We start from the raw sequence: 10,342 nt of genomic DNA on the forward strand, positions 1-10,342 counted from the left end.
ACTCACAGCGAGACATTTTGGAGCACTGCGAGATAAAGGAAATGTTTTTTTGTTGTTGTATTAAGCTTAATTGTTGTTTCATGTCTGAGGAATTAAATGGATATACAGAGGATTTCTTTTTGTAGCATGTTGTCCTTCCTGCAGAGTTTTTTTTAATGATTCCTGATGCTTTCAAAGTGCTATAATCTAGTTTTTTAGCATTATAATTTTGTAATTCTATTATATCGCTTTAAAGAAGTTTATATATGTTAACTAGGAAAAATACAGATTAAAACATGCATTTTTACTATTTTTGCACTGGGGAGATGTCTACATAGTACATCAGATTCTTTTTTTCTATCAACAGAGCAAAGAAAATCCATGATACGTCCCCTTTAATGTTTACTCGTTTAGACAGAAGAGGGCACCATGAGATTATGTGTAAGCGTGTGTGTCCTCTTTTGTACCTGATAGTGCATGAGAGTGTTGAGCCTCTTCCAATCATTTTCAATCTTAGTGGTGATGTCTTCATCCTGCAGGACCACTCGGGCAAGTCGTCCCTGACGCCACTCTGAAAAATCAAACATTTGCCATTAAAACAGACACAGTGAACCTCCCCCAGCTCAAAGCAGATTGATTTGATCCAAAGCTCTGAATGTGTCTTTTCACATGGGTTAGAAATGTGTGTGTGTTTGTGTGTGTGTGTGTGTGTGTGTGTGTGTGTGTATATACGCGCGGTAGGGTATAATTAAATGCTAAAGAGAGAGTTGATAAGATATAGACAGGCTCAGAGTGAGAGTGATCATTGATTTTCTCCTCTGTTGAATGGGGTTTATTAGTTTACGTGGTTGCCAAATGCACAGATGATGCCTGCAGAAACCTACCCCCAACATACACACAGACAGACAGACAGACACACACACACACACACACACACACAAAAGCAATGCCAGTTCTGCAGCTACAGAGAGAGAACATCATCATGGAGGAGATTGCTCTGGCCAAGGCGCTGGAAGGATGATTTGCACCGCTGACAGGGGGCTTTTGTGCGGTGTGTGTGTGTGTGATGGGCGCTTGTGTGCCAGAAATGAAATGTGGAGTCAGTCTGTCAGCGCCGTCTGTCAGCTTTTACCTGGGTCACACACTCACACACACCTGCTTGTGTGTGTGCAAAAAGTGTACATTTCTATCACTGTTTATGCATTTCAGACAATGTGGAATCAAATTAAAATAAGTTTACATTTCTTTAAAAAAATGTGAGGTCATTATATATTGAAATGTATCAATAAAAAAGCTTTTCTGTGACTCTTTCTGCAGGTTACATTGTCATGGCAGTAGGTGATGACTTTTTTTGTTATTAGTGTGTCATTGAATCATTCATTCAAACCATTTTGTTCAAAAACCACAGATTCATTCAGAAATTAAACAAGTGACTCTTTCTGAGTGAGCAAATAAATCATTCATCCAGCTGATTCTTTTAAAACACTGATTTATTAAGGAACAAAACGTGGTTGTCTTTATATATTTCAATCACTAAATTCAAAATCACTGTTCAATCATTTAGAAATTCAACAATTGTTTTTTATGCGTGAGTAATTGAATCATTCAAGTTAACCGATTTGTTCAAAAGGACTAATGCGATCAAGAATATATCACATGACTATCATACACACACACACACCTGCTTGTGTGCGTGCAAAAAGTGTACATTACTATCACTGTTTATGCATTACAGAAAACATGAAATCAAATCAAAAGAAGTTTACATTTCTTAAAAAATTGTGAGGTCATTATATTTTGAAATATATCGATAAAAAAGCTTTTCTGTGACTCTTTCTGCAGGTTACATTGTTACGGCAGTAAGTGGTGACATGACATTTCTTATAAGTGCATCATTGAATCATTCATTCAAACAATTTTGTTCAAAAACACAGATTCATTCAGAAATTAAACTAGTCACTCTTTCTGAGTGAGCAAATTAATCATTCAGCCAACTGATTCCTTTAAAACACTGATTCATTTAGGAAGTAAACAAGTGGTTGTCTTTATACTGCGAGTCAATGAATCAAACACTCAGTTCATTCAAAATCACTGATACATTCAGGAATTAAACAAGCGTTTTTTATGAGTGAGTAATTGAATCATTCAGTTAACTGATTTGTTCAAAAGGACCAATTCAATCAAGAATGAAACAGGTGAGTATCTTTGTGAGTGAGTCATTGAATCTTTCACTCAAATGATTTGTTCAGGAACACGGATTCATTCAGGAATGAAACTGTTTTTATGGGTGAATCACTGGATCATTCTTTGAAAGAATCTGTTCAAACAATTCATTCAAAATGATTTAATCTGCTGTGGCTTCATTTGGAACAATTTTTTTGCAGAAACAAAAATCGACAAAGTAACACAATTTTGTGTCTAAAATGTTAGTTACTCATTACTAACTCCTTACATTTTGAAAGCAATATCACACTTGTGTGCACATGTTAAACTCACCCAGGTCCATGTCCACAGCTTTGGGTCTCTGAGAATACGGCATGTTCTTATACACTGCATCCAGAATCTTTTCTTTGACCTGCGTGATGGTGTCACAGTTCAGAACCTTGACCGGGATCTCTGGGCTGTTCTCATTCTCTGGGTTGACGCAGTTTAAGATCTGGAGCGAAAAAAGAGGAATGAGGATGATGAGATGGGTTGTGGTCAGTGAAGCCGTAGGTGCGGAGCGTGGCTCTGGAAAAGGCCATTTCCTGGCCCGAGAAATCTAATTTCACACCCTCTGCAGGACCCCAATCTCAGCCTTAGCAGGGTATGAGAGACTAATGAACACTACCCTCCCTCGGCCAGACTGTCTGCTTTCAAACACACAGCACTGACATACATGAGAGTTTATCAGATACTCTGTTTATTAGTGTGGCTATGAGGGTGTGTGATGCTGACCAGTGTCTTGTAGTCAATCTGTTGCCGGATGAGTTTGTCCTCACTGAGGGAGTATCTGGCCTCTCCGGTGATGGCGTCTATTGGGCCCTTTTCCATCTGCTGTTTTATAGCACAGTACAGCATGAAGAGAGGCTCACCTGCACACTCCTGTAGACACAGACACCAACACACATTATTATTATTATTATTACTTTATCACTACTTACACTCTGGCTGGTCTAAGTCTGTTTGAAATATCACACTAGCATAATACTATTTCTGCAGTATATAGTATGTACACTACCATTCATTTTTTGAAAGAAATTAATACTTCTATTCAGTAAGGATACATTAAATTGATAAAAATGACAGTAAAGATTAACGGTGTTACAGGATTTCTATTTCAAAATGTTCTATTTCACATTTTCAAAGATGTCATTTAGAGAGTTAAATATGAACATAATGAAGTCATGTGGCCAGTCCATTAAGATCATGTGGCAACAAGGTACGTAAACTACCATTTAAAATGTTTAGTATTGCATAATGTGTACAGTTAGTATGCATTATGTATTATATTCTGCACATACTTTCTCAAAAACTGACTGGTAAGCTTTATGCAATTTCCAATTGCCTTTCTGGGAAACAAATTTGTGTTTAAACTTTCCCAGGTTACTAACACATGTTTGTGCCAAACTACTCACTGACTGGATTTACCCCATTCATGCAAGATATAAAAATATATTTTAGTTTGAGACACTTAGTAGCAGCAAGTAAACATTAAATCTTTGAGCACAACTGAATGATATACCACTAAATTCCGACCATAAAGTCTACACACATTAATGTCTTTAATATGTCTCATACGACTGTTTGCAGAGACTCCAATTATTTGAATGAGCTCCTACAAACATACAAACTGTAGTTGATTGTGACATGACTGGCGCTTCCTGTCTAATTGGGCAGCTCTGAGCCAGAATAAGCTGCAGAGTGAACCAGACTTCATGCTGAGCATCAAAAGTTTGTCTAGATGAGACTAGTACTATTACAGGAAGCCAAAGAAGCAAGTTACCTTCAAGAACTTATGAAGCAGGAAAGCAAACCAGTTGGTTAGCATCTTCTCAGCAACAGACTCTGTCCTGAAACACAAATACACAAACATTAGCAGATGACAACACTTATGGTCAAGAATACCTTCGTATTTCCTTTTTTCCCCTATAATAACGGCTGGGTTTTGATGGGAGGGGAAAACAGAAAGTGTGAAAAACATCAGTTTCCTTCCCTGTCAGTCACTCCAGATTCTCTTTGTCCATTTTGTAATTTTTTTTCTTCTGACCACCCTGTCTCTTTCTTTCTTTCTTTGCTTTGAGGGATGAGATAGATACACAGACACAAACCCACAAATGACAAACACACGACTCGAACGGGGATCTCTAGAGCTGTGGGCAATAATTTGGGAAGAGAGCAAAAGGAGCTGAAGGTTTGTTGAAGACAGAGCAGGTAGAAAGCTGAAGAGTGAGGGAAAGATAAGGCAGATAGAGGAAGAAATAACAAACAGCAGCCCGACAGGAGTGGTTAACGAGCATGAAAAATACATGAAAGGGTTATTCCCTCGTTCTGAAGGATGACTGCGCCTGTGGAATACCAATACCTCTCTTTCCCTGCAAAACATTCCTCCTTTCACCCCGGAAAATACTTTTCCCCCTTCTGTCTGGCTCTCTGTGGCAGTGAGAATTATGTTCACTTGTGGACATTACAAATACACATAAGCATCACAGGACGATGTAATATCAGCTGCCTAATTGTTGCGGCGATGTCTGCGACGTTATGTGCTCACACACACACATTCACACACACTCTGCTCAGCCGCCGTGGGGACGGTGAGGTAGCACACCGGCAATTTACTCAACAGCGGTGAGAGAAAATGACTCTCTTAATGCATGTGGAAATAACTATGATTACACCGCTGAGACAACCCGCAAACACCGAGTGTGGAGAGAGAGAGTGTGTGTGTGTGTTTGAGCCTGTACACGTGTGCATATTTTGTTTGAGGGGGTCACGCTTCAGGGTCACACGTGAGAGTGAGCGCTGATCAGCGAGACAAGATGAGGTGTGTTTATAGAGGTCAGGTCTGGATGGTGATAAACTGGAATCGCTGCATATCCATGTGACCAATGTGAGATGACTTAATAAAACTAAAACTAAACTCTTTTAAGCCTGTCAAATTTTCTTTTGTATCCTACCTGTTTTCTTCTGGGTCTGTGAGCTGAGGGACTTTGGATGCAGGAGCGAGAGGAACCTGTGTGTATTTGTGCACTGATGCGTGCATTCATATGTGACACTCATTCAGTGAGTGTGTGTGAGTCAGACTGAGTTATGGGCTCTGACACACACATACACTACAATGACAGCGCGTTTGATGCTGGTTGCATCAGGTCTTGCAAGAGTGTTTCCTGTCTCTTTCCTGTCTCAGTCAATCAGCGATGGACGATGACGGACAAAAAAAACCTACAAATAGGGGCTGAATTACCAGTTACTGAAGTAAAGTTACCTCTTTTCAAAATTCAGTATCCTTGTGAAACTAGTTTATTAGAAGCATTCGGTTCAATGCTTCTCATAAACTAGTTTCACAAACGGCTGGAAAATGAGTTCTAACAAATAAAATGAAGTGAAATTGGTCAGGAATTTTCAAATGCTCACAGGAATTGGGCACTCTCCTGGCACACTGACACATTTCAATATCTGTCAATTCAATATCTGGCTTCAAAATATAATTCAGATCCACAGAAGTCAATCTCCAAAATCTCTTCATTGCAGATTTGATGCTTTAAAAACTCCTTCGCAACCGAATCACTATTTTCTTTCACCAGGAAGCACAAACACATTGCCTGTTCATCTCCCGGTGAGAGAATGAATGAAGAGAAAGTTAATAGTAGCTATTTGAGCACCTAAATGAGTTTTTGCATCCTCTACAACTTCATCACACCAGGCTTTTGTGAAATTCTGCCTCTGTCTGCTCAAAAAATGTGTGCTTTTCCTCTTTCTTCAGCATTGTTCTGTCTTTTTGCTTGCTTTCTTTTTTAAAAGAGTTTCATTAATGAACATGAGGGTTTTATTAGCTATTAGCATGTTTATGAGTTGTGTATGTGTGTGTATGTGTATGTGTATGTCTTAAGGGGGTAAAGGAATGCTTCATTGAAGGGGACACACATACACTACAATGACAGCGCGTTTGATGCTGGTTGCATCAGGTCTTGCAAGAGTGTTTCCTGTCTCTTTCCTGTCTCAGTCAATCAGCGATGGACGATGACGGACAAAAAAAACCTACAAATAGGGGCTGAATTACCAGTTACTGAAGTAAAGTTACCTCTTTTCAAAATTCAGTATCCTTGTGAAACTAGTTTATTAGAAGCATTCGGTTCAATGCTTCTCATAAACTAGTTTCACAAACGGCTGGAAAATGAGTTCTAACAAATAAAATGAAGTGAAATTGGTCAGGAATTTTCAAATGCTCACAGGAATTGGGCACTCTCCTGGCGCACTGACACATTTCATATCGCAGAGGCTCAGAGTCAATATCTGGCTTCAAAATATAATTCAGATCCACAGAAGTCAATCTCCAAAATCTCTTCATTGCAGATTTGATGCTTTAAAAACTCCTTCGCAACCGAATCACTATTTTCTTTCACCAGGAAGCACAAACACATTGCCTGTTCATCTCCCGGTGAGAGAATGAATGAAGAGAAAGTTAATAGTAGCTATTTGAGCACCTAAATGAGTTTTTGCATCCTCTACAACTTCATCACACCAGGCTTTTGTGAAATTCTGCCTCTGTCTGCTCAGAAAATGTGTGCTTTTCCTCTTTCTTCAGCATTTTTATGTCTTTTTGCTTGCTTTCTTTTTTAAAAGAGTTTCATTAATGAACATGAGGGTTTTATTAGCTATTAGCATGTTTATGAGTTGTGTATGTGTGTGTATGTGTATGTGTATGTCTTAAGGGGGTAAAGGAATGCTTCATTGAAGGGGGCGACACACAACACAATGTGTCTTCACTAATAGTCCATTCCGAGGCTCTGTGTGCCTGCAAATCTCATTAGGTGAAAATACACACACACACACAAACAGCCAGCAAGAGAGAGCCTGAGGCCATGGAGCTGTACCATTTTTAACCACAGTCCTCCACAGATATTAACATGAGGGAGCGAAAGACAAAAAAGAAAACTCAAAAGTTCAGTGAAGAAGTAATTTGATGTTGGGAGACGTGGCCTAATGGCTAGCGCTGACAAATTGAGTCATGGTGCTCATGCGGATGACAAAAAAGGGCCAAAAACATACTATACTAACTCTGTAACCCATCACAAACATTATCTGGCCATTATATACATTATATAAAAAAAAAAACTCTTCCGACAAAAAAATGAGGTAGAATTGAGTAATAAGATGCACCAAACTACAACAAAACAAAACAGAAACCATGCAATATACATGCAGAGCTGTGGTGAGTTGCAGGCGATGCAGGTTTGAATGCAGCCAGCAACATAATCCCACATCCCTTTTTTCTCCCATGTATGTTTCTGTATTTTCTCTAATGTCTCTGTCAATAAAGAATGGCAAAAAGCCACTGAAATCTTTTTATGCACTGTGCGGCTGCGATTTAATTCATCGTGGCTTTCCCACTGAAGTGATGAATCAGTCTTCACTAAAACAAATCACATTCCCCTGCTGATCCAGAAGCCCAGAATAAGTCTGAGTCTTGTGTCTCCATATATTCCATAATCAAATAAAGATTAAAAAAAATAATAGACAAGCAAATATTAATGCCAACTAAGCTTTAAACTATTTGAAATGAAACGTACAGTCACTCTGATGACCGCAGAGACCAGACGGGCCCTTGTTATTTTTCACAGTCGGTTATCATTAATGAGTTGTGTATGTGTGTGTATGTGTATGTCTTAAGGGGGTAAAGGAATGCTTCATTGAAGGGGCGACACACAACACAATGTGTCTTCACTAATAGTCCATTCCGAGGCTCTGTGTGCCTGCAAATCTCATTAGGTGAAAATACACACACACACACAAACAGCCAGCAAGAGAGAGCCTGAGGCCATGGAGCTGTACCATTTTTAACCACAGTCCTCCACAGATATTAACATGAGGGAGCGAAAGACAAAAAAGAAAACTCAAAAGTTCAGTGAAGAAGTAATTTGATGTTGGGAGACGTGGCCTAATGGCTAGCGCTGACAAATTGAGTCATGGTGCTCATGCGGATGACAAAAAAGGGCCAAAAACATACTATACTAACTCTGTAACCCATCACAAACATTATCTGGCCATTATATACATTATATAAAAAAAAAAACTCTTCCGACAAAAAAATGAGGTAGAATTGAGTAATAAGATGCACCAAACTACAACAAAACAAAACAGAAACCATGCAATATACATGCAGAGCTGTGGTGAGTTGCAGGCGATGCAGGTTTGAATGCAGCCAGCAACATAATCCCACATCCCTTTTTTCTCCCATGTATGTTTCTGTCTTTTCTCTAATGTCTCTGTCAATAAAGAATGGCAAAAAGCCACTGAAATCTTTTTATGCACTGTGCGGCTGCGATTTAATTCATCGTGGCTTTCCCACTGAAGTGATGAATCAGTGCCAAAAACATACTATACTAACTCTGTAACCCATCACAAACATTACCTGGCCATTATATATATAAAAAAAAAACTCTTCCGACAAAAAAATGAGGTAGAATTGAGTAATAAGATGCACCAAACTACAACAAAACAAAACAGAAACCATGCAATATACATGCAGAGCTGTGGTGAGTTGCAGGCGATGCAGGTTTGAATGCAGCCAGCAACATAATCCCACATCCCTTTTTTCTCCCATGTATGTTTCTGTATTTTCTCTAATGTCTCTGTCAATAAAGAATGGCAAAAAGCCACTGAAATCTTTTTATGCACTGTGCGGCTGCGATTTAATTCATCGTGGCTTTCCCACTGAAGTGATGAATCAGTCTTCACTAAAACAAATCACATTCCCCTGCTGATCCAGAAGCCCAGAATAAGTCTGAGTCTTGTGTCTCCATATATTCCATAATCAAATAAAGATTAAAAAAAATAATAGACAAGCAAATATTAATGCCAACTAAGCTTTAAACTATTTGAAATGAAACGTACAGTCACTCTGATGACCGCAGAGACCAGACGGGCCCTTGTTATTTTTCACAGTCGGTTATCATTAAATGCAAGTGGGTCACTTTATGAAAATAAATTAATCTCTCTGTTGATATTGTCTGATTCTTAAAAGATGTCTCATTTGCAAGCAACTTGCCTACAGGCATCTTTGACATTCATTATTTTCCTTAACACACATGAACGGCCTTTGTTCTTACTTCAAGAATATGTAGAAGGCTGTTTATTTATCTATTATTATTAATTTATTTATTTGTATTATTACTATATATATTTTTTTTTTTTATATATACACATTTTTATTTTATGATTATTATTTTTTAATTTTTTTAAGTCTACCAGGGTTCTAAATTTGCACAGTTGCTGTTTGTTTTATATTACTATTCCCAGAAGAAAATTCAATAAACAGTTGTTAACAAAAAAAAAGAATATGTAGAAGGATCGCACACCATCAAAATAGCTCACTTGGTTATGATTGTCAGCTCAAAGTGTGACGATGATTTTAAGCTGCGATACTTGTGGTTCTTACATGTTATTAAAACTGCAAAAAGGAGTTGGAGATGAGGCCAAGTACTTTGTGCTGGATACTGAGTCTTGGTTCTCATGTGGGTGGCACGGGATTGGATTGAATAAGACAGGACAGGACAGGACAGGATAAGATAAGAAGATAAGATGATAAGATAAATACTTTTATCCTCTGCATGAATTATTAAATCACAAAGAAAAAAAATCCTAAATGCTGCTTTTTACTTCAGAATATATTCATTTACAATCTTAAAAATTATATAAAACACGATGCTGTAAATGATGTTAAGCATTTGTCCATTGCAACAGAAGATAGTGGTAAATATTTCAGAGATATTTGGTGCATTACTTTTGTCAGCTATGTTAAATTAATATTGTCATCAATAAAACACACACACACACACACGTCTGGTCAGCTATCCTTGTGGGGACTCTCCATAGGCGTAATGGCTTTTCTACTGTACAGACCGTATATTCTATTGCCCTACACCAACCCTACCCCTAAACCTACGCCTCACAGGAAACTTTCTGCATTTTTAGATTTTCAAAAAACTTCATTCTGTATGATTTATAAGCTTTTGTACCCGTGGGGACCACAATTTAGGGCCCCACCGTGACACGAGTCCCCATGAGTCTGTATGTATTCAGGTTTAAGTCCCCACCAGAATAGAAAAACAGGTACACACACACACACACATATAGTTTAAAGTTTCAATAGACTGTTCCATTT

General features: G+C 38.3%; 1 protein-coding gene across 1 annotated transcript in view; it reads right to left on the reverse strand.

Annotated features, from left to right (window-relative positions):
- LOC107756352 (plexin-A2-like) overlaps nt 1–10,342 on the reverse strand; it is a gene marked incomplete at its 3' end in the record, with an annotated part of 37,683 nt that overhangs the window by 11,100 nt on the left and 16,241 nt on the right. Inside the window, exons 9-12 of the mRNA XM_016573400.1 lie at nt 3,965–4,031; nt 2,917–3,063; nt 2,476–2,635; nt 447–550 (exon numbers count right to left, since the gene is read on the reverse strand). Coding sequence (XP_016428886.1) covers nt 447–550; nt 2,476–2,635; nt 2,917–3,063; nt 3,965–4,031 — 478 coding nt within the window. The remainder of the gene's footprint in view (nt 1–446; nt 551–2,475; nt 2,636–2,916; nt 3,064–3,964; nt 4,032–10,342) is intronic.

The sequence above is a fragment of the Sinocyclocheilus rhinocerous genome, unplaced genomic scaffold (genome assembly GCF_001515625.1).
Source record: "Sinocyclocheilus rhinocerous isolate Xijiao unplaced genomic scaffold, SAMN03320098_v1.1 scaffold712, whole genome shotgun sequence".
Lineage (NCBI taxonomy): Eukaryota > Metazoa > Chordata > Actinopteri > Cypriniformes > Cyprinidae > Sinocyclocheilus > Sinocyclocheilus rhinocerous.